General features: G+C 38.5%; 1 protein-coding gene and 1 long non-coding RNA gene across 5 annotated transcripts in view; one reads left to right on the top strand and one right to left on the bottom strand.

Moving 5' to 3' along the window:
- SSBP2 (single stranded DNA binding protein 2) overlaps positions 1-25314 on the top strand; it is a 256126-nt gene that overhangs the window by 216692 nt on the left and 14120 nt on the right. For 2 of the 3 annotated variants that reach the window (XM_039545650.1, XM_039545651.1), the window contains 6 exons: positions 3000-3048; positions 8041-8076; positions 16006-16060; positions 19200-19270; positions 20606-20684; positions 23130-23158. In XM_039545650.1, the coding sequence (XP_039401584.1) occupies positions 3000-3048; positions 8041-8076; positions 16006-16060; positions 19200-19270; positions 20606-20684; positions 23130-23158 (319 nt within the window). Of the gene's footprint in view, positions 1-2999; positions 3049-8040; positions 8077-16005; positions 16061-19199; positions 19271-20605; positions 20685-21909; positions 22025-23129; positions 23159-25314 lie in introns of those variants that run through there. The other variant, XM_039545652.1, reaches the window with a different exon arrangement.
- On the bottom strand, positions 1119-13095 carry LOC120408569. 2 transcript variants are annotated; one of them, XR_005600792.1, is made up of 5 exons: positions 12994-13095; positions 12166-12224; positions 11940-12077; positions 2405-2595; positions 1119-1242 (listed from the first exon to the last, which is right to left on the bottom strand). It is a non-coding gene; the product is annotated as an uncharacterized LOC120408569 (long non-coding RNA). The 2 variants fall into 2 exon arrangements; XR_005600791.1 differs by lacking the exon at positions 12994-13095 and adding an exon at positions 12327-12798.

Raw genomic sequence — 25314 nt, 5'->3', positions numbered from 1 at the left:
TATAAGTCCTTGTACTGTGATATCATAGCACAGATGTATTGTACATATTAACACTAACATTCAGTTTCAGTTCTAGAGAGCATCTAAGGATAATCCACATCTCGTAGCAGTAAATGGACCCAGATGTTTTAGCGATTCCTCCTTTAGATTATCCCTTACAATTTATGCAATGCATGATGCTAAGCAACATCTGTGTACCTTATCTTCTGTATTTGTATTTCCATAAAAGATGGCAGCTTCCTTATTGCCTTATGCAGGGTGCATAGTTTAATTTGCATTTCCTTTTATGCAGGCATAAACTTTTTTGAGTTCAATGGGTTTGGCTCTCTGGCAGCATTAAAATATGAAGAAGTAGCTATTCTGCAAAGCCAACAGCCATTTTAAAGTGTAATGTCTCCTCTGTAAGCAATTAGGGGGTACAACTCAGAAGAAAGCTGTCTTGGTAGGATGCTAAATATCTACAAGTATCATTTTTGAAATTTTTCCTGGTGTTGCTTTGGCTAAAAATAGTGCATATTGTGTAATCTGTTATGACAACAAAACTAGCCTGAGAATTTATAGACAGTATTTCAACCCAAAAGGACATTTTTCTTAGTAGATGTAGCCTTGAAAAATAATTGCTTACATAGCCTAAACTTCAGTATTTCAAATGTGATATATATTTGTTTCATACATCTTTTTAAAGAAAAAATAATTACAGTAAAATCTGCAAGTGTCCATGTCAGAGTTTTCATTGTAAACTCACTTCTAAGGGATATAAATCTCATCTGTAGAACTTTAAGCCCAAACTTTGCATGATAAGTCTTTGTAAGGCAGTATTTTTTCATACAAAATGGGAGCAAAATCGCAAATTTCAGGGAATAATGTTACAGTTCATAAGCTTATTTTAATGGCCAGTGTGAACCAGACTTTTTTATAAGGTGCTAAGAATGTTTCAGCATATACCTGAAGAGAAAAAGAATTTCCACTCACTTTTTAGCTCATAAGTTTCCTTTATAGAAAAGCTAAAACACACACAAAAATAGGTATTCAGGTATTTGGTTTAAATTATTCAATATTCTGATAGAATACAGTCACACATAAGGAAACTGAAATATTGAACATTTTTTCAAATACTAGTACAAATAAAAAATTTGAGACTTATTTTCAAGATGGCAGTGAAAATTGATGTCTCCTGATTCACTGAAGGAAACATCTGGGTTAGTGTTAAAGGGGTCCTCAAAGAGGTAACATCCAATAGTTCTGTAAAAAATGAAAGTATGGAAATGATGACTGTGTTTCTAAAGAAAGCTATTGTAATTAGACATATGAGTCTTCTATATGTAAAAGATTATATTGTGAAACTGGTGCATTAATAGTAATGTTTTATGAATATGTTGAGAGTTCCATAATAAACATTTATTAGAAGGGAGGTGGGGAAGCTGCTCACATTGCTGTAAAGAACTTTGCAGCTGGCTAATTTTAAAAAAACAACCAATATTCAACTCCATATAATCATATACCTCCTGGGCAGAATCTGCCTTGGTGCTTTTTGTAGCTTTCTACATAGAAGTTTCTCCTATGATTTCTAGTAAATTTGCAAAATTCAGTACCTTGTCAGATGCAAGATGAGCTTTCACTTAGTCTGCTTCATACTTTTTAAGTATTTACATTAATCCAGATGTAGGAGGATGGTGAAGCACTGGAATGGGTTACCTAGGGAGGCGGTGGAATCTCCATCCTTAGAGGTTTTTAAGGCCCGGCTTGACAAAGCCCTGGCTGGGATGATTTAGTTGGTGTTGGTCCTGCTTTGAGCAGGGGATTGGACTAGATGACCTCCTGAGGTCTCTTCCAACCCTAATATTGATTCTATGTATTCCGTGTATTTTTCTTTGCATCACATTCAAATTTTGGGGGTGAAAACAAAGTTACAATATTGTCACATACACACTTTCTTGTATTGGAGACAATTTGATTTTATAAAAATATATTTAAAGCTTAATTATGAGGAACAAAAGTTATTTGAATTAAACAAATTATAGATGGTATTATAGATATGTAGTACATAAATGCTTACTACAATCTCAATTTAGGAAGAAAATTAAGCCTGTATACAACTTGCATGCTTAAAGTTAAGTACATGTTTTAGTATCTTTCTGAATTGGTCCATACTGTAGGTAGGCATTCACAGCATAAGTAGTACTGGCTCCAAATTTGTTATGGTGTCAATAACCAGAATACAACTAAAAATACTCCTTATGAGGAATCGATTGTCTTGAATCTTATCAATAGCACATTTTTACTGTCTTTTAAATATTACTATACCATAATAATTCAATTAAACCATAAAATGCTGTGTTTATATAACATTGGGCCAAATTCTCCCCTGTGCAGGAAAAAAAACTATATAGGGGCACAAACTTACATTTTCTTTCAAGTCATGCTGTTGGGGGCATGGGATTTGCCACCCTGCAGAATACTCAGGAGGGTTGGATCCCTAATTGGCAGGTATCTATGATCTGTGCAAAACTCCAGTGTCTCCTACATTGCTTTCTATACCTCTGGGATCAAAGCTCTGAAGGAGTTGTTGTCATGTAGTTCCTAGCAGATGGTGTCCTGAAAAGTACAGAAGTCCACAATATATGATTTCCACTGAAATATGTATAGATATGGTGAGCTTGTGGTGGTGACAGACAATCTTTTAAGAATAATTTTGTATAGTATCTGCTAAACTGTTTAAATGCTGGTGGTAGTTTAGCTATGATGATCTTGTATTAGTTTAACACTATAACAAAGTATACTTGTAGTTTATAATCACACTTTACTGCAGTGAAAAATGATGATGCTACCAGAAGATGCCAGTGAAAGATAGCAGTTTTTAAAAAAGCATATTTTACACTGGGAACAGATTGTGGTCAAGTTACACCATAGAGCAGCTGACATTTAGCTTCTTGGTAGCAGAGTTGATCAGAAACCAAACTTTGTTTGATTAAATCCTCATTTGTCATTTTATATTCCAGGGGTCCAGGAGGTGGTAGACCGTGGCCAAACCCAACGAATGCCAATTCTGTAAGTAAATATTTAGGTGTGTTGGACAGTATCCTATGTTTTGAGGAGTTATTCCTTCTTAATATGCCCATGTATGGAAAAAAAACTATATTCAGCAAATAGAATAGTGCATGCCATATTTTGTTGCCCTCTGTACTGGTTTTTTTTCCAACCCTGATGCATGGGTTCTCCAGCTTTTTTCACAGTATGGACCACATCTTAATAGAAAGCTTCTAGTAGACCACCTTTCCTCCCACTCATGATTGTGCAGACATAACAGCCCTGAGGTTGAACAATTTAATTTTGACCTTCATGAAAAGTAATACACTCTCCAAATTAATAGGCTGCAACAGCTACAAAAGGAGGTTGTTCAATAGCTGCTTAGGACAAGAACAGTTTGGTAATGCCCACCCTCCATGACTTGCTGTGGCTGGTAGCCCTACAGAAGGTAATTCACAGTTCAAGGGGTTAGTTTTAGAAAGCACAGTGAAACCCTTCCTAATCTGTACCCAAAGTACTTGAGTGAACATGTATCATCATATATCCCTACTTTGCATTTACATGGATCTGCTGTTACTAGACTCTATTTCTGGCTGTCCCTAGAACATGGTGTATCAGGTTTATCCTTGACTGGGATGTATTTATTTATTTATTTATTGGTGGATCAGAAAAGGAGTGTTTCCTATGTTATTTTGTGATTTTTTGTTTTGTTTTGTATTTGCTATCCTCTTGTGTATTCCTTTTCTACCTAGGAATTGATCCTTGTAGTTTGATAGAATGGCTTCTATGTGGTTTGCCACTGTGCCAGATCTTTGGGTTCAGATTGGCTGTATATTTGGGTAAAATTTTTCCTCATTTTGACTTTAGTGGTGTTTGCTGATTATCATATATGTAATGCAATAAATGTTTTAAATAAATTTTAAAATGGGGAGATTATCAAAGTCACAGGGGAGTTAGGTGCCCAACTTTCATTGAGCGCTGAGTGCTTAACTCCCTCTTCTTTATTTGAAAATCTCCCCCTACATATTTTCTCTCTGGGGTATACTTACCTGTCATATAATTCAGAGGTACAGCTCAATTTACAGTAATATTAACTTTGTGGAATGTGGATCATGATATGCTAATGTTAACTCTTATACACACACTCAAAATAAAAAGTACACAAAATCTATGACAGTGTGAACTGAGGCTGGCAGTTTTTCATGATAATAATAATAATAATAATAATAATGTACAAAAAGAAAAAGAGCTCAATGTTGCATGACTGAGTTACAAATAAGTAAATGTAGGCCTTAACTTGCATTTTCCCAGCTTTTAGTGTGACATCCTTAATATTCTTTTTTGTTTTAAATGTCTTGATTGTTTTAAAATAAGGTAGAGAAGATTATTCTGCCATGGAACTTTATGTTTATTAAATTCAATATGCAAGTACATGCAAGAGACCAGATATGGACCCTGATTCATGAAAACACTTAAGTACATAAGCAAGTCATTGGAATTTAAGCACATGCACAAGTGCTCTCTTGAATATGGATATTTTCCTGAATTGTGATCTTTGGCATTGACTTAAAATATGCATTATCTACCTGATTAGAATGAAATCAGGGAAATAGTTACAGTATTTAGGCAGAATTTTAAAACCCACTAAATAGAAATTAGTCCTTTGAAACTATTGTAATCTGACATGAAAGTACACATCTAGGACATGCCCTATGCATATTTTAGTTACTAATCTTTAATTAAGATTTGTTGACATTTTATTTCATAAGCAGGAAAAAGGGGGTTTCAAAGCATACAAAAGAAGAGAATACAGTTGAAGTAGTTCAGATTATGGTTTGCCTTAAGCCTACACTATATGCTGATTTTATAAAAGTGATATCAGTGATTGTTTTAACTGAGTTTATGTCACCTGCTCTATATTTCATCAAATAGTTTAGTTGTTAACCTTATATATGTAGCTCCATGGGTCTTTCATTTAAAACATACCTACCAGAAAAACGTGCCCCCCCCCCACCAAAAAAAAAAAAGAATTCAGAGAAATGGAAAGACTTGCTTGCTATATACGTTTTTTAAAAATATACTAAATAGAAACAAGGCATTGCCCCATACATGAGGCTCATGGCAATTCCATAGCTGAGCTTGTAGTGAAGTCAGGGACCTTCTCTCTTAACCATTATGTTTATTCAGATTTTGTAATAGATTTCTAATTGTTAGAGATGGAGAGAAGGGGAAGAGTTGTTTTAAAAGAACTGCCATAATGCATATCTCCTCTTCGCCTCCCAATGAACTGATGTTAAAGGAGAGCTTAAGGGAGTCTGAGAGAGGAGGAGGAGGAGGGGAAACAAATATAGAACAAGATGCATGTTGAACATTACCACTTGCTCAGTTGTTTGCTGCTGTTGCATCTGATTCCCCCATGTTTGTCAACTCAATGTCTGTTTAGATTGTAAGCCCTCCAGAACATAGATCTTGATCTAAACCTTCTTTTAAGATGTGGCCCCTCTGTGCTATTCCAGTGACATAAAGGGGGCCCTTGCAGAACACACCTGACATAGTGAGAGGCTGAGCTGTCTATGCACTTATAGCCTTTGTTACTGTGGTAACTGAATACCTCACTTATATTAAAGAATTTTTATCCTCACAACATCCCTGTGATGTAGAGATTTTATAGATCCATTTTATAGATAGGGAACTGACGCAAGAGTAGATTAACTGATTTACCCAAGGTCACACAGGGAGTCTTTGGCTGAGCTAAGAATTGAACACGGATCTCTTTAGGCTTACTTAGGCCAATACCTTTTGCACTACAATCAGGGGTTCTCAAACTTCATTGCACCGCAAACCCCTTCTGACAACAAAATTACTACATGACCCCCAGGGGGGACGGGATGGGGTGGGTAAAAGCCCAAGCCCCACTGGCCCAGATGGTGGGAGAGGGGTCCAGAGCTCAAGTCCCATCGGTCTGGGTGGTGGGAGAGGGGGCCAGAGTCCAAGCCCCACCGCCCCAGGTGGGGGTGGAGCTCGGGCTTCACCTTCAGCCCTGGGTCCCAGCAAGTCTAATGCTGGCCCTGGTGACCCCAATAAAATATGGTTGTGACCAACTTTGGGGTCCCGACCCACAGTTTGAGAATGGCTACTCCATTATATATTCTTCTCCGACCCTATAGTCAGCCTCACGGCTGGCCCTAGGTGTTTTGCCAGCCTGGGTAGAAATCATTTCCAGCGCCTCCCTTGGAGCAGCCAAGCTAAAAACCTCCAAAATTCAGCTGGGTCTATGCTATTCCTTCCTGCCCCTTGCATAGAAGATTTGTCAGGGGATGGCCAGCGTAGGCAAGGAAGGGAACGGGGTGGGATTGCTGGAGTACAGTGCACTTTGGCTATTTTATGCCAGCATAATAATGTATAGATTTCAGACAGTAAGACATATTAGAATGTGGAAATCTCCCAAAGTAAGTGCTGGTAGACCTTTTACTTGGGATATTAAAAGCTAGATTGGACTAACACTAAAAATTGTACTACGAGGATTAATTCTGCTTTGATGGGGAGATGGACGGGAAGGTGCATAATAGATTTTTGCATCTCTCGCTTCTAATATTCTATAATGATTCCCATAAAATTAAGTCTGTCTTTTTTTTTTCAATTTCTCATACATTCTGAAGCAAGTCCATCCTTCACAGATTAGATGCCAAGAGGCAGTTCACATCTTCAGTGTGTGAGAGTTTCAGAACATCACAGTGTTTGTGGCTTCTGAGGATAAATGCAGTGGGTTTAAAATAATTTTTTTCCATTTAATAGTGGGGTGTGTTTCAGTGGCCTGCTGAATCATGAGTGGGAAAGATGTGGCCAAAACTATGAAAATGTTTGAGAACTCCTGCCTTAGATACATTTATAAAATATTATCTGTCATCTACAGTCAGATAAGAAAATTCTTTTGGCAAAGTGATTTTCCAGTTTCTTAATTCTCAGCTCAACTTCCTGAGCTGTTACTCTCCAATATCCTATAGAGAAGATCTATAGAAGTTATTTCATGAAGAGGAAAACTATATTACTTACCAGCAGCTGGAGTTTTCCAGGGTACCTCTCTAACGAATCTCCACAAATTGAATTTAATGTTCAGTTGGGACACTGACTCTTTTAAAAAGAAAGTTCTTTCCTCAAGCATGCAGAAAGAATACCATCAGTGTCCCTTGAGATCAAAGAGAGTGTCATCTTGTGGCCCTTGATTCAGTTAAAGACTTAATCACATGTTTAAGTCCATCACTATTCCCTTGCTTAAGTCCCATTGACTTAAAGTTAAGCACATGCTTAATGCTGTCCTGAATTGGGCTAATACTCATATAACCTCACTACTAACCTTTTGCCACAAGTTAATGGATCTTTATATTGGATTATTGTGCTTCCTGCAGATGAAGCCTGAAGACAATATTGGTAGGTGCAAGTAGCATAACTTGTACCATAGCTTGCAGTCTGCCTTTTTAAAAAGTAACAATGGCTTCTCAGCATTCACACATCATAGAATGTGGATCTAAAGGAGCTAGTGATTCTGATCTTGCAGACAATCAAGCATGTGTATTACTTAGTCCTGTAGGGTTACTCAGGTGAGCAGAGTTACACACATGCTTAAGTGTTTTGTAGGATTAGGGCCTAAGAAGCCACCAATGTCTTGAAATTACCTGATTATTTTCAGTGCAAGACACAACAAATATATTACTATGTAGGAGTTGGGACACAGCAATCTTAAACTGGAATATTAAGTATCTTTTATTTACAGAAATTCTCTTTGACTGTGACTCTGTACTGCACGTTTTACTATAGAGTAACGTTACAGTGAGATGTTTCCTAGACAGCATTATGTTTAACATCAGTATTTGCTCCCTATCCGCTGCCTCTTCTCTAAAAATGAATTTTAAAAATGTGCTTCAAAATAAGATTCTCAGTAAATTTTGGTATGGACTGCATTTCTCCATCTTAATGGAAAATAAATATATTATTTTGTTTTGCTTTACATTCTAGATACCGTACTCTTCAGCATCTCCTGGGAATTATGTAGTAAGTACCCTTGTGTATGTTTGCTCATTAGAATTGATGTTACATGTTATTTAGGCACAGAAATAGTTGTCCAGATGTTAAGAAGAACCCTTGTGTATTGGTTGAGAAGTGAACATCTGATCTGCGTTTAGTTGTTTTGTCTGCCATCTACAGCACATATGTTGGTGTTCATTACTAGAACAGTTATCAGTCTGGTCAAAATTGCCTTGAGTGCTGTGGTTTACTTCAGCATATGTTTCTGTAACCAATGCAATACTTCAGTGCTTCAATACTAAAGGAAAAAAAACCAGCCTTTTCTTGGTGACACAATAATGTGCTTGAATTTTTGAAGCTCTGCAGAAAAAAATTCATTGGAAGAACTAGAAAAGCTTAAACGTCCCAAAAGATGTATAGCACATCACTTAAAAAGACACTCAGAGCTAATGTTTTATGGGACATTTTTACTCTCTGTTGCTTATAATTACCTCCTGAAGGCCTGAAAACTCCTTTTTTCAGCAGCTACCTGGTTGCTACCCTGTGAGCTGCTGGGTCCCAGTCACTGAGAGCTAGAAGGGATAAAACAACCACTATCTCATACTCCTCAAGGTCCTAGTCACCAAAAGCTTTGGGGGACTGTACATCTGTACTTGTGGGACTGATAGCCTTGCACTCAGAGCTGACAAGTACCACCAGAGTGACTTGCATCTGAAGAAGTGGGTATTCACCCACGAAAGCTCATGCTGCAGAACGTCTGTTAGTCTATAAGGTGCCACAGGATTCTTTGTTGCTTTTACAGATCCAGACTAACACGGCTACCCCTCTGATACAAGTACCATCAAGAGGAGCATGACCATTAGATCTCCCTTAAAGACGTCTCAGTCCCTGTAGACCTTAGACCTCCAAATGAGTGTTACTGAGGCTCCAAGTTGGTCCTGTACCATAAAGGTGTCTAAGGCTTCTAAGTGCTATGCCTCTTCCAAACAAGACCTTCTCTGTTACAGGTCACAGCCATATTAGCAGACATTCTACGATGAAGAGATCAGCACCATCTGGCTCTCTAGTGCACTCAGTACCTGCTTCGATACCCTTGTCTGCATCTCCTGAATAAATGTTTGTGTAGGCTCACCTTATGGCACATACTAGCCAGATACCACCTTGGTACTGATATCAACTTCCATCTTTCCTGTGGTACCACAGGAGTTCTGGTACTCAAGAGACCTCTTTGTACCTAATGAACCAGAGTCTTCTCTACTGTCTGCTTCTGCACATCCTTCAGTACCTAGATCTTCTGGGTCACTGAAGGCACTTTTCTCATCAAGACCTCCCCGATTCCCTGACTTCTGCCATCCAGAGAGAGCACTTATCACCTCCCATGGAATATATTGAAGGATATTCTGACTCTGACTCATAACTCTGTGGTCAGGAATCTCCTGTTTATTCAATGGGACATTATTCTTCTCCACATGTGGAGAGAAGGGAGGAGAGGTGACCTCGACCTCCAGCCACCTGAGGTGACCAACAGTGGCTACCTCTTCCTCCTATGTCTTATGGTCCATCCCAGTGGCCTTATTGGGCTCCATGGGCCCTGTACTGTCAACAACTTCTGACGGGGGAAGGGAGAAGTTCACTCTGCAGTGAGCATAGAAACTCTTGCTCTTCCTTACCTTCACTTCCTCCTCCACTTGAAGAACAAGGGCTGATAAGGAAGTAACACCTCATATGAATATTTCATTGTCATCATTAGATGAAGTGGTAATGCCTCCACCACCACATTAAACAATTCCAGGACTTGAAGAAGTGAATTGTGGATTGGCTTCAGAATTCTTGTGAAGAAGTCCAGGGCCCCCTTCATAAACTCCTGAACATTTTACACTTTTCAGCTTAGTCATGCATGCCACTCCCAGTTAATGAGACTCTTTGGAGCCAGACAGGACCATCTGGCAGACTCCAGCTGTGGCACCCCCAACTTGCAAATGGGCTGACAAGAAATGCATGTCCCAGAGGAGAATTCAGAATTTTTATTTTCACCTTGGTTGTGGATGCAGTTAAAGAGTGCAGGAGGCAACACAACACAAAAACTACCCCATAAAATAAAGACTAGAAGAGATCTATACTCCTGCAAATAAGAAAAATATAGCAGGTCTCAAACAGTGCGGAGGTCATGCCCAGCCCATTTTTCTGGTTTCCGTAGACCTCCTGAACCACAAGCTGAGACCGAGGTATTCAAAGAAGAAAACATCTACTACAACCACTACATCGCAGCCACCAGTGTTGTCCAAGTGTCAGTTTTGATGGCTTGGTCAAGAGTCCAAACCACCCATTTCACACAGATCTACTGCTGCACTAACCAACCCTCTTCTTTGCCATTGGATTCTGCCTCTCCCATTTTCAAGGTGCCTGTGAGAGAGTAACATCCAACAAATGGATTTTGAAAGTTGTAACATCTGACTATTCCATCAATTTCACCTCCATCTGTCCCTCCCATCCCGTTCCCCGTTCCTTTTCAGGGAACTGACGATCAGTTGCTGAATCAGAAGGTTGCCTCTCTCCTACGTTTAGGGGCCATAGAACCAGTTTCACTTCAGCACCAGATAAAAGGGTTCTATTCCAAGTAATTTCTGGTCCCCAAAAAGGATGGGCGATGGAAACCAAATTATATTTTAGACATTTCAACAACTGTGTGAAACAACAGAAATTCAAGATGGTGACCCTTGCAGAAAAGCAGTATTTATTCCCTTTCTAGATTCCGGGGATTGGTTTGTGACACGCTATCTTCAAGACATGTATTTCCATATTGTGATTCACCTCTCTCACAAGAGGTTTCTTCAGTTTAGAGTCAATCACAAACACTTTCAATATACTTTCAGCCTCTCCTCTGCCCCGAGGGTATTCTCAAAAGTGATGAAAGTCAGAGCCACTCGCCAGTGTCCTCTAGTCATTGTTGTCTTCTCTTATCTCAATGAGTGGTTACTCTGGAGCCAATCTGATCAGGAGGTCCTATCAACACTACAGATGACATGTTCCTTGTATCACACTTGAGGTGTCCAGATCAATCTTGTAAAGTCCGTTTTGATCCTGGTTCAACAGATAGATTTCATAGGAGCCTCTCCAGATGCCATGATAGCCAGGGCTTACCTACCTGTGGACAGGTTTGTGTTTCTGCAGACTCTTATTGCAAAGTTTCAGTTAAGTCCTCAAACTTTGGCAAGGAATTGTCTTCAGCTATTGGGCCATATGGTGGCGTGTATCTTTGTGAGCTAGCATGTCACATCCTATCTCCGCTGTCTACACAACAAACAAGCACAGCCTCAACAAACAGGTCAGGTTTCTAATCCCCATCGAGTTCTACACTTGCTCACTTAGTGGAAGAACCCATCCAAAGTCTGTTCGGGAATCCCCTTTCAACCTCCTCCAACCACCATTATCTGTTCAGGTATCCCTCTTGGGATGGAGAGCGTATCTTGGTTCTCACATCATCCAAGGCAAGTGTCTTCCCTGGAGAGTCACCTACATGTCAACATTCTGGAGTTGAGGCAGTCAGAAATGCTTACTCCTCCTGATCAAAGCCAAATCAGTCAAGATCATCACAGACAATGTAGCCTGCATGTTCTACATCAATCATCAGTGTGAGGTGTGTTCCTCCTCACTCTGTGCCGAAGCAGTGAAGCTCTGAAGTTGGTGCATTACCAACCATGTAGCTATCTCAGCTTCTTACCTCCACTGCATACAAAACGTTACTGCCAACCACCTAAGCAGACACTTTTCTCAGTTACTACAGGGAGTTGGATTCATGAGTCCTCCAGAGTATATTTCTAACCTAGGGACTTCCAGAGGTGGATCATTTTGACTGTACCAACTTGACCAAGACAAGTTTGGTGCCTTACCTGATTCAATTCACATCTTGTCTGCTGCTGAGACTTCCTCTTGATTACCACCTGTTGTCTCAGGATGCTGGTTGGACCCCAATTTGGACATTTTGTGACTTCAGACATGGCAAGATGATTCTTGGGGTTAGAGATTTCCTGCTCAACAGCGGTATAACAGGTTTTGTTAAATAGCAGAAAAACATCTACTAGAAATACCTTCAGAAATGGAAGAGATTTCACTTACGGTGTATCCATCGACAAGTGCTTCCTATCTGTTCTTCTCTTTCCACCATTTTGGAATACCTGTTAGAATTAAAAAGATCAGTATGAGTTCTTCCAAGGTTCACTTGGTGACTGTAACAGCTTTTCACTCATCAGTAGAAGGTTTTTTTTATTTTTGCTTACCCCATAACTTCAAGATTTCTTAAAGGTCTGATGAGTCTTTATCCATAGGTTAGAGAACCTGCCCCAGTATGGGATTTAAACCTTATCCTAAATGGCCTTATGACACACTCCTTTGAACCATTAGCTACATGTTTTCTACTCCACTTCTCCATGAAAACAGCTTTCGTGGAGTGCATCACTTCCACATGGAGAGTGGGAGAATGGGGGGCTCTAATAGCAAATCCCCCCTTTACAGTATTTTTCAAGGAAAAGGTTTTAAAATAACCACATCCCAAGTTCCTACCCAAAGTGTCCTCTGAATTTCATCTTAACCAGACCGTTCATTTACTGTTTTCCCCCAAAACCACATCATTTCAAACAGGAAGCTACTTTCCATTCCTTAGATGTCAGAAGGGTGTTAGATATTTTATCTAGACTCGACTGTTTTGATTTAGGACAGATCTAAAAGTTCCTTTATCTCCACCCAAAGGCTCTCAAGGTGAATCTCTGGATGTATTATTTCACTTTATGACTCCACCAACATCTAATTAACTGTGTTAGCCCATTCTACCATGTCACAGTCTATGTCTATGACATTACTCCAGGATGTTCCAGTTGCTAACATTTTCAGAGCTGCAACTAGGGCTTCAGTACATACTTTCCTCAAGAACAATGCTTTGGTTCATACCTCTAGGTCAGATGTGGCAGTTGGCAGCGCAGTTCTGTCTTCAATATTGGAGTCTCCTCTGAAAGTTCCACCATCCTGTTGCAATACTGTTTGGGAGTTACCTGAAATGGAGCACCCATACAGATATTACTTGAAGAAAGAAAGGTTACTCACCTTGTGCATTAACTGGAGTTCTTTGAGATGTGTGTCCCTGTGGGTGCTCCACTACCTGCCCTTCTTCCCCTCTGTTTTGGAGTTGCCTTGGTGGGACTTTGTGGTAGCGAAGGAACTGAGGACAGTTTGCCTGTTCAGCCCTGTGTATTGTCACTGTGGGGCACGAGGATGTGTAGGACACATATGCGGGCTGAACGGGCACCACTACTGATAATCTTTTATCAAAGGCGCCGGGGGCACAAGCACATCTGACATGAAGCACCAATAGGGGGGACACATCTTGAAGAACTCCAGTTACTGTACGAGATGAATAACCGCTCCTTCTGGTGCCCACAATTTTTTCCTGACAGTTTGTATTTTTTGACTTTTTTAAAGGATGTTGAAAAACTGGAGTGAGTGCACCCAAAAGCCACAAAAATTATTTGAGCGCTGGAGAAAAATCCTTACAGTCAGAGACTTAACGAGTTCAGTCTGTTTAATTTATCAAAAAGAAGAGCGGTGACTTGACTACAACGTACCTTTATGGGAGAAAATACTGGGTATTAAAGGGCTCTTTCATTTAGCAGACAAAGGCATAACAAGCAGCAGGGCTGGAACCTGACACCAGATCATAGAATCATAGAATATCAAGGTTGGAAGAGACCTCAGGAGGTCATCTAGTCCAACCCCCTGCTCAAAGCAGGACCAATCCCCAACTAAATCCCCAACAGATAAATTCATATTTAAAAAATCGGGACAAATTTTTAAAAGTGAGGGTGATTAGCCATTGGAACAAACTGCCAAGGGTCATGGTGGATTCTCTATCTGTGTCAATTTTTAAATCAAGATTGGATGTTTTTCTAAAAGTTATGCTCTAGGAATTATTTTGGGAAAGTTCTAGGGCCTGCATCACATAGATCAGACTTGATGATCCCAGTGGTCACTGCTGGCCAGTTAATCTACACAGGGATAACTGGTTGAAATTGAATGTCCTGTGATACACAGGAGGTCAGATTAGACCATAAGGGACAATTAGATGATCTAAACTCCATGAATCCATGACATCTGTAATGAAACAAATCTTGTTAGTAGACACAGGAGGCACTCCATGGTCTTGCTCAATACACTACTGAGGGAGAAGTGCAGGATAGTGACTGGTAGTTGGTAGATTACATTGTCAGTCATTTAAGGGGTCAGAGACGTGTGTGTGTGTGTGTGTGTGTGTGTGTGTAGATTGGTGGTCTACAGGGACATATTATTATTGGATAATAGATTTGTGTTTAGATTAAAGTTATTTGTTAAATTTATTCATTAACTTGCAGCCAGAGGTATTAACTCACAAATATCTCAAGTATTTTATTTGTACCAGCTCAGAGGCAGGGGCAGCAATGACTAATGCAGCATTACTGACTTAGATTATAGCATAAGCCTGGAAATAGTGTTCATGAATGCATTGCTGCTGCTTCAGAGCCAGTAAATTGTGTGTTTTGTAGGGCACACAAAGATATTTTTCAATTGTTCTAATTCCAAACCTTCCCCCCTCCTTCCAAAAATATGTTGGTCATATTATAGCAAATCTCAGCAATGCTCCTTCAAGCAGACAGGACAATCACACTTTGAAATCTCAATATGCTCCATGACATGAAGTGGACAGAATGGATATTGAAACAAAATCATTCTTTTTAATAGCAAATGTACTATTTTTAAATATCAATACAGACCTATGATAATGAAAACCGCCTTCTAGTAATAGCAATTTATAGCATTTTTATTATGGAAAATTTCAGGGTTAATTTTTTATTGCATGTTAGAATATTTGAATCAAAGCTGTAACCAGTCAACTTTTCATTGTACTTAAAGATGTTACTGTAGCTGCAAATGTGGTACAGAAGAAATTATAGTGCTGATGATGCTAAAGAATTAAGTTGTTTAGAACAAAACAATAGGAGTAATATTTTTAAAGAAAATGAAAAAAACAGCTTGTTTAATAACTAGTGCAGTCTGTTTAAATGGTTTGTTTTCACAGAAAAAATTGCAACACAGAAATACAGAAAATTAACAGAAAAAAAGAAAATAGACATTTCTTATTTTTAAATAGATTTAGCAAATACTAGATGAGCTCCCATTCTCTTTTATCTGTAATGTAATAGCAATATATCTGCAGATCTGTACTCAGATTTGCCACGCTGATCTTGTGCGGAGACTTTGTCATTAATCTCTAATCATTTATCCTGAGTTATATTTGTACAAATATGAAAAAAAGAGAATGTGTGATGTTTTATGAACTGAATTAAGTTTATCAGGGCCTGGATCCACCAAAGTTTGAGACACACATTCCACAGAGAGAGACTTGCTCTGAACACCTCTTCTTCTCCCAGGTGATCCCTGTACTGTGTAACAACAGGCAGTAGTTTATTCTGCCAGTGTTGACACTACAGTTAGCAACCTGCTGCATCACAGTCAGTAAGGAGAGAGCAATACCAGCTAGAAAATTGGCTATAGTAGAGAATCAGCTATATATTAACAGCCCTGAACCCTGAACAAAGCATCCCTTCTGTATTCCAGTACTGGTAGACAGTAACAGAACCTAAAGTTTTTGAGCAGTGGATTTCTCTGGATCCAGGGATCTACACATATTGGGATTCAGGGCTTGAGCCTGTAGATCAATGGCACTAGCTTTAGACTGCCATTGAGTAAATTCACTGGTTTACAAGAAAATAGATGATGGAGTACATCTTTCTTTTCTTCTATGGAAATGTGTTCCTTTTCACCAGAACAACTCACAACCTTTATGATGTGCTTTTGTCACTTGGATTATCTTCAGTCTTTGCTGTAATATTTTTCCTTTTATATTAACTGAATATTTTCTACCCTTTTTAGGGTCCTCCAGGGGGTGGAGGGCCACCAGGAACACCCATCATGCCTAGTCCTGCAGGTATCCAAATCTAATCAGAATATTTAAAGACAATGTAAATAACATTCGGGCGGGGGGAGGGGTAGGTAATATACAGATTCTGTATTTCAGTTCTTCCTGTGCCCATTTGCTACCAGTTCAGACAAATGGACAGATCCACCTTATATATATTTCAGCAAGCAACAGCCAATGAAAAGCTCTCACTTTTGCACTCTTCTTCTGTCTCCCTTCCTCCATCCCTCCTCAGACTTCCTCCTGCTTTGCTGGAGAGGGACAGTATGGTTGGTAATTTGATTTTACTGGCTTCATCCAGGGTTCTCAAGGCCATTTTTTTCTGGTCTCCGTTAGCACCCTGAAGGAAAAAGAGATAAAACAGAATGTGCATTGTTTCTGCTAGTGTTCAGTGCATATTTGCCAGCAACTTTTATGTATCCTGTGAGACTGTCCCTAGAGTATCCAGCTGGGGGACGCTTCAAGTGGGAGTTTAAAGGAGTGTCCAATAGCTTCAGCTCAGCCAGCTAGCTCTGCATTAAGAAGAGTGGCAAGTGTTTCCCTACATCAAGGTTCTCCAACGTTCCTGACGTGAACGAAGAATCAGAAGAGGTTGTGGAGGGTGGACATACACAAGACTTCCTCTCCTCCCATGGATAGCATCAGGGATCTGGTAAGCAGGAAGTGTTTGCCTCTGATCTGGTGTTTCGACTTAACCAATCTTCACTAGATCAATCTAGGACTTCTTCTGGGAATCTTCCACCCCTAAGAAGCACATCTCTTTCTCATCCTCCTTTCATCAACCAAGAGGTCATTGATCACCACTTCTAGAGACTTTTCCATCTCTGTGACACCTTACGTCTTCAGACCCACATATTCCTACCTCCCTGCCATCATAACTTGCATGAAGGATAGGGAAGTCCTTTTTAAAAGCCAGAAGCAGAGCTTCCCAACCCTTCCCTGGAAGTTTTCCTATACTGATGGAAAAACCTCATTAAATATGTGGCTAGAATTTTAAAAACACAACCTGTGATAGAAAAAAAGGAGGACTCCTCTCCTGTTCAATACTTAAGAAGACGACTAATATGTGCTGGCAGATAAATATTCAATGTAATGTAAAAACAAGCTCCTCAAATAGCATGTACGTCTGAAAACATTCAATACAGCAGTAAATTGCCAGTGGCATATGTAAGTGGCTAATGTGGACTATGAACAAGCCTTTTGTTTTGATGGAGGAAAGAGAAGCTGTGGAATAAAAATATTCAAGTAACAGCCACCAGGAAAGCTACCAAAGGAACTAATCTCTGAAAACAAAACCCTCCAACTGTTAGTGTCCCAGTGGGCCAAACCACCTGTATGTGTTTAAGACAATAACTAACAAAAATAGAGCCATGATTCCTTGAGGAGAGCCATATTGTCTGTTTTCAAAAGGACCTGGTGTTTGAAGAACTTGTTTCTCAATGACAGCAGAAGAAGCCAAATAGGATTTTTTTCAATCTCTCTCTCTCTCTGTCTCTCTCTCTCTGTCTCAGAGAGAGAGAGATTTTATGCTAGTCTGAATGCTTGGGTCTAGCTCAGGGTTTCTCAAACACAGGTCACCACTTGTGTAGGGAAAGCCCCTGGCAAGCCGGCCCGGTGTGTTTACCTGCCCCGTCCGCAGGTCCAGCCAATCGCGGCTCCCGCTTCAAGCAGCTCCCATTGGCCTGGAGCAGCGATCCGCGGCCAGTGGGAGCCGCGATCGGCTGGACCTGTGGACAGGGCTGGTAAACACACCGGCCCGGCCCACCAGGGGTTTTCCCTACACAAGCGGCAACCCTTGTATGAGAAACCCTGGTCTAGTTCCTTTCTTGGGATGGATGGAGGAGACAGTACACTAGAATCTTTGTAGTGATATTCCATGCGTATAATGGGTTTATTATCTCACCAATATTAGTTAATGCTTAGAAAATTGTACCAAAGTAGTGAGGCTCTTGAAGGAAATATACATTGGGTTTGATTTTAACCCCTTGGAGCAGGTATCACACTTTCTAGCTTTAGCCAAGGATGCATTCCTAATTCCTAGGCATTTCAGTAAGGCATGTGCTTTTCCTCCTTTCACCTTTCTATCTAAATAGATGTAATTCTGTTTCAAAGGGCATGCACAGGGTCTCCCATTGCCCCCACTTTGTCTCAGAAAGTGGTGAACTATCTGTGCTCCATTAAGCTCAAAGCTCTCTGAATCTAAAATTGTCTATAGGGCAGAGAAAAGGGAGATTTTGTGGAGGAATTGTGGAATGCAGCTACTGGGCTGTCTCTCTGCACTTTCTACAAACATCATAGATGTGATGTAATTCCATTGTTGGATGTGTCCTTTTGCAGATGTGTTCATCACTTGTCCCTGACCAAATGTTCTCAACTGCTATTTTCTTGGGGAAATGGTCTCCTATGTTGTCTCTCTGGCTACAGTCCTTTTTTGTCTTCTCTTCTCTGCAAAATGTCTATGAGAAATGCTTACCACTGGTGGCAAGCCATGGTTCAAAACCAAGAATTTCTTACCTACTAATTATTTTCTGGGCCCTGGCTTCTACTCAACCCTTAGTTCAGTCAAATAGTTCCATAGGTTTCATTATATTGTCTTGTTAGCTAAAATCGAGATTTTAGCTTTGAAAGTTTTCAAGCCTTAGGGAGAGAGAACGCGACAGTGTTTAGCTGGCTGACAGGCATGATAATTAGAGCTTTTCATTGGCTGCTACTAACCTGAAATCTGCATAAGGAGGCATTACCCATTGATCAGCACTGGTGGAAACTAGAGCATAAAAGTATTTAGTAAGTGAGAAATTCTCCTTTCACAGAGACTGCAGAAAGTTAGTAAAGTAATCTGGAGGTTTTAGAAAAAGTGTTTTAGGAACTAAGTGGTTACAAATTTTTGAAGATTTATAGACATGTTAACAATAATGCATAAACTCAGTCTAGAAGTAGTCACAGAAGCCATTTAGGTAGCATTGCAATTATTTCTTTTCTTAGCTCTGCCATTTGGCTAAGAATAGAGATGCAATGAAATCTTCCACTATATTGTCACTGTGTAACATTGGCTCAGACATAGGAGAAATATTAACAAAATGATAGAAAGTGTAGTAGGTGAGCAGTTTTATCTCAAATCACAGCTTGGTAATTAAAATATTTGTTTCAGATTCAACTAACTCTGGAGACAACATGTACACTTTAATGAATGCAGTACCACCTGGACCCAACAGATCTAATGTAAATATGAACCTATTGTGTATTTTTCGGCACTGTGAAGCCCTGTTTGATTCATGTACTGAATCACCAGACCTTCATTTTATCTGAATCATGCTTATCTTTCCCATTTTGAGTGGGTACACATCACTTGCTTCCCATTGTCAAAACTCATATTTTTCTGCATCTTTAATGTCTCTGAAATATTTCAAATCAGTCTTGTGGTACATACACAACAGTCCTTTAGCACCTTGAATACCTTGAAATTTATGCATATAATTCTTTAAGCGGTACGTGTAAATCTGTTAGGTAGATAACTAAATTTGTCATCCTGGGTATGCTGTTCTGGTCACAGTAGTACACCCTATCAGCTACCATTAGTATGTGCAGAACTTAAACTTTAATTACAAAAATATGTTTCTACTTAATAATGCCAGGAAAACTTCTGAATGTGACCCAGTCAGTTATTTATTACCAGTTCTATAGATGGACAAAATCAATAGCTTTCTCAAGGGTGAGATCTGCCTTGTTCATTTGAGTAGTGTTAAATATGAAGCTTAATGACAACCATTAAATATTAACTATGACACCACTGATTATTTTACATCCAGCCATTCTGGAAGTGATGAAAACTTGGATTTTTAGAAAGAACTTTCTTCTCTTTCTAACCCTTGCCCTCAATTTAGACATCATTTATGCATGTGGACCACATAGTTAGAGGTCCATTTGAAAAAAGGCCACAAGAACTTAAGTAATGGTTTAATTGTAGTGAATTTATTGAAATTCATTGCATGTTTATCTAGAAGTGCTGTAAATATCTGTGTTCTCAATTTGAAGACTGAGGTTTAATGATAAACTGTGAAATCCAAATGCTGAACTGGCAGAACTTTATATTGTTGCAGTGGTAATGCGCTGTAGTCTGCTGTGATGCTCAGCACAGGTAGGGTGGGATTTCCAAAAGTGGTCTATACTGGCCTAACTCTGCTCTCATTGAAGTCAATAGTGAAACTCCCATTAACTTCAACAGGAGCAGATTTTAGTAATCACTGAGGACTTTTGAAAGCCCCAACCGTAGTACTTTAGTAGGACATAAGCGGTACAGAGGCCATGGGCTAACTCTCTGCACAGACATGAATTCTCCAGCAGTGCAGAACATGGTAACTGAGGTATAGGCTGGAAAAAAAGAAGTGAAAACAATGTAAATGAAAATCACATAAAAATAATCCACTCAGAGATAGACTATACAGTTCATTTTCTCCATTTCTATTTTTGTGCTTATTACTGTGTTTTTATTAAATTATCTGCAATATATTTATGCATTAATATCAATTTTAATATATTATCATAATCCTTTTACAGTTTCCAATGGGCCCAGGGTCAGATGGACCTATGGGTGGATTGGGTGGAATGGAATCACATCATATGAATGGATCTTTAGGTAAGGATAACAAATCTAGTGAATACTGATTTTAGAACTGTTTTTTATGAGTAACTCCACAATAACCACAACTCTAAATAGTGTGGGCAATTGTACACCTCTACTCTGATATAATGTGACCCGATATAACATGAATTCGGATATAACGCGGTAAAGCTGTGCTCCGGGGGGAGCGGGGCTGCACACTCCTGTGGATCAAAGCAAGTTGGATATAACGCGGTTTCACTTATAACGCAGTAAGATTTTTTGGCTCCCGAGGAAAGCGTTATATCGGGGTAGAGATGTATATAAAATCATTTGAAAATTAGAAATACTATATCAACATCAATCAGAAGTTCAAAAATGTTTTATGTAATCTTATGTATCTGGTCTAATAAGGTGCCGCTTATAAATATTGTATACTAACAGAATATAATTTTTAAACCTGTTCTATAGTACACTATGTTAAACTAATGTGGAAGATGACAAAAGCTTTCTCCTCCTCCCTATTTCCTCAGTCCCCCACAAAAACACAAGTAATCGGAAGATGTCTTTATCACAGATTGGTGCAGGTGCTTACATATTTGTATATTTATATATCATATAAATAATATATGGAGACAATATACCATGTCTATTGATATCTGTGTATTAAATTGTGAAACCAAATGATAAATTATATTGATCGTGCAGTTTTAACTGTCTCACTTGCACTCTACCCATTCATCCAACCTCCCAAGCATTACTTTTAATAGCTCATCCCCATGAAGCAGCTTCAAATAGCTTCCGTTTTTCATTGGCCTGCCAGAGAAATGTTTGAAATGTTTTCTTCTTTCTCCCCAAATGTGAACTGTCCTGCAAAATTACACCTGACATTACAGATATGATATTTTTATGTATAGAAAAGCCATGTTAGGTAACTTTTAGAGGTCATTTAATATTTATTAGCTATATTTTTCTTTGTATAATATCAGTCTGGCCCAATGAACACATTATAAAAGCTATGCAGGTAAGAAGTGAAGAAGAAATGGAAACAGTGTAGATTGCAGGCTGCAGACATGGAAATCCTACAAAGCTCCAAAGCTGTTCAGTCATCAATAGGCCTGAGGAGCCACGGACTCTGTGTAGATTATAATTTCTGAAAAGTAGTGATATCTGGGGGAGTTAGGAGCCTTGTAGAATTATACAAAATTTGCAGTTGTTCAACCCTGACCCTTCCTCACAGATTTTCTGCCCTGCACTTCAGGTTATGCCAGAAGAAGTTAGCATAGTTCAGGCCTGAATCTAAACCAGAAACTGAAGATTGTTAGACAAGATGCATGGAAGAATGAGAATGAGGAGGAGAGTGGAGAAAGCTATGGTAAAATGAGAAAATTGGATTTTAAGCTAAGGAAAGAATGCACCAAAACCTCTCTTAGCAAACTGATCCTGAGGAATTAAAATTCAACAATAACAAATTCCCAACAGTCTTTATGGAGGATGTCTCTGAACTTCCTAGATTACTTTGAATAAGGCTATCTTGTGATTTTGCAGCAGACCTTTTATGAATATTTTTTGTAAAATGGCTTCATTTTTTAATTAAAAATATTGCACATTATTTCCAAGTCAATTAAAAACTCTTTTTTGAACTTCATCACAAACTTTTGCTGTAATATATTGTAGCCTGACAATAACTTCTTAGTTATAAGATTAATTACAACTGAAGTGATGGTGGAAGAACTTTATGTGCACTAAGCATTTGATTAGTATTTTCATCAGTAAACATGATTGCATAATTCAGTGTTTAACAAATTAAGTATGACAGATTTTCTACTATAATTTTTTTAATATACAACAGTAGTTCTTTTAGATACTCTTGAATGGCTACAGTGCACTAAAAATTGTGGTTATTTTTTCCATCAGGAGCATTAGCTGTCTATAGATAAGTTTACCATTTCCTCTAGTTACAACAGTGTAAATATTGGGCTGCTACTTAGGCACTGCCATGGGAGAGGAGCAATGCAGAGCTTCACCTCCCAGGGGAGCTCCTTGAGCTTCCCAGTGTGTAAGGGTAGTGTACAGGCTGCCCCATCCTAAGGAATGCCAATGCAGAACACTGTAGAGTCCAATGCTGTGACTTGTCCTTCTCCCTACCACTTTGCAGTGAGGTATATATCTGGGGCCACACAGAGAAAGCAGTGCCTGCCTTGCCCCGGAGCACAGGGACTATGATTGCCTTTGGCAGAGAGGAGGCATCTTCCCACACAAACTGCAGGCACAACCATGCAAGAAGACCCTAACAGACCGCTATAATGACTGAAGAATTTTCCTGAGACTAGTGGGAAGGGAAGAACTCAAACATAACTAACTATATGTTAGCCCATTGCAGTTATACTGTCTTTTCAAAGTGCAGAAAATGATAAACTCTTAGAGAATGCAGTTCAAAACTAATCTAAATGATTATTTATTTATTTGTTTTAATTTAAGGCTCAGGAGACATGGACAGTATTTCCAAAGTGAGTATGTAATAAAATATATTTAATTTTAGCATTATATTTTACTGTATTTAAATATCACTTAATTTTGGTAGTTAAAACTTTTTTTTTTACATTTCTGATTGCAAACTAAATGTGTATTATGGGCCTTTCAACTCTTTCAGGCAGAATCAGCCTTAGTTGGAAGATTAAAAGTAATCTTTATAGTCAATAGGGACTATTAAACCAATTCATTTATATATTTCCCTGAACATAATAATGGTCATTACTGCATGTGATTAATGTATATCCAAGTTATAAACTAATTAATTGTTACATTGTTGCATATTGGTAAAACAAGTGAATACAGTTTTAATAATCAAACTTAGTTAAATGTGGGAAGAGAGAAATTTGGAGATTTGTCATAAGGATATTATTTTTATGCATTGTATCATAGCTTTTCTCACCTTTAGAAGACAACGCTAATATCCTTAATCACCACTCCAATTCCCTAAAAACTAAATTAAAATGTAATGACAGAAGAAACAGTATTTTGAGCGTAGAAACAGTTTATCAGTATATGAAATATGAATGTTCAACTATTAGTGGTTGGCACCTACAAAAATAATACTGTATTTGAATGCACAATATTTTCTATAAAAATTTGCTAACTCTGAGGTTATTAATTTAAGGGTTGATTTAAATGAGGAATCGATGAGTACAGGTATTAGAATTAGGCCCATATAAAATATTCTGTGCTGCTTCTTCGACATGTACAGATATAACTGGTTAAAAACTAATCATTCTTCACTTTTGTGTTTTTGATCTATAAAGATAAAAATTAATTAAAGGATTGTTTCATTCCAAATTTTATGACTTGTTTTTATTCATTTGAAATGCTAGAATGAAATTCTCAGCCATCTCTCAAAAGAATGAAATGAGTTTCTTTTGGGAGAACCTACATGTTTTAGATTGAGATTTTGAGCTCACTAAATATAGTTTTAGGATATGATTTCAAGATATGGTGTCATTATTCTGTCGTGAAAATTCTAGCTTTTCCTTTTAGCAGAGCATCAGAAGATGATGCAGCAATCTGTGTTACCTGTCCAAGAGGTCCAGAGCTATGTAAAAAGTGTTTGCAGTCAAACCTGAAAGCACGCATAACTCACCTGGTTTCATTACAAACTCAAAACGTGAGCTGTTTCATCGAAAGGTTCACTCTTGTTCACGAATCTTTTGAGTGAGTTTGGGCCAATTTATGGACTTTAACTAAGTCCCATGGAATTTACAGTATGACGCAAAATTAAATTACATCTGGTGGTTTTAACTTAAACGTCACTGAGACAAGCAAGTTTCCATATTACAGATGTTATCACAGAAATTGTTTGTGAAAATTGAGTGTGCAGTTGCACACATTTTTGCATTTGTTGCTAGTTCCTCAAGCCCAGTGAGTTCTGCTTGACACAAGACCTGAATGGAATAAAAAAGCATCTTAGTGAGGCTGATCATCTTGTGCATGAGGTGTAGAAATTAGCCCAGACTTGCTAGAATACATTTTACGTCAGATCAGTTCATTGTTACAGTGTGTAGAAAAGGTTATAATTGACTGACCGAGTGGCAAAGTATAAAGTGTTTATGAGGTGGACTGAGGTAGAGGAAACAAGAGAACTGCAATTGTGCATATAAGAGAGGCACTAATAACTAGGGCTGTTGATTAATCGCAGTTAACTCACGCGATTAACTCAAAAAATTAATCGTGATTAAAAAAATTAATTGTGATTAATCGCACTGTTAAACAATAGAATACCAACTGAAATTTAGTAAATATTTTTGGATGTTTTTCTACATTTTCAAATATATTGATTTCTGTTACAACACAGAATACAAAGTGTACAGTGCTCACTTTATATTATTATTTTATTACAAATATTTGCACTGTAAAAATGGTAAACAAAAGAAATAGTATTTTTCAATTCAAATCATACAAGTACCGTAGTGCAATCTCTTTATTGTGAAATTGTAACTTACAAATGTAGTTTTTATTGTTACATAATAATAAATTGTTTTTAAAACAATTTAAAACTTTAGAGTCTACAAGTCCACTCAATCCTACTTCTTGTTCAGCCAATCGCTAAGACAGACAAGTTTGTTTACATTTATGGGAGATACTGCTGCCTGCTTCTTATTTACAATGTCAT

The sequence above is a fragment of the Mauremys reevesii genome, linkage group 6 (assembly GCF_016161935.1).
Source record: "Mauremys reevesii isolate NIE-2019 linkage group 6, ASM1616193v1, whole genome shotgun sequence".
Taxonomy (NCBI): domain Eukaryota; kingdom Metazoa; phylum Chordata; order Testudines; family Geoemydidae; genus Mauremys; species Mauremys reevesii.
Note: the sequence above shows the minus strand (reverse complement) of the source record. Positions and strands in the feature narration are given on the sequence as shown.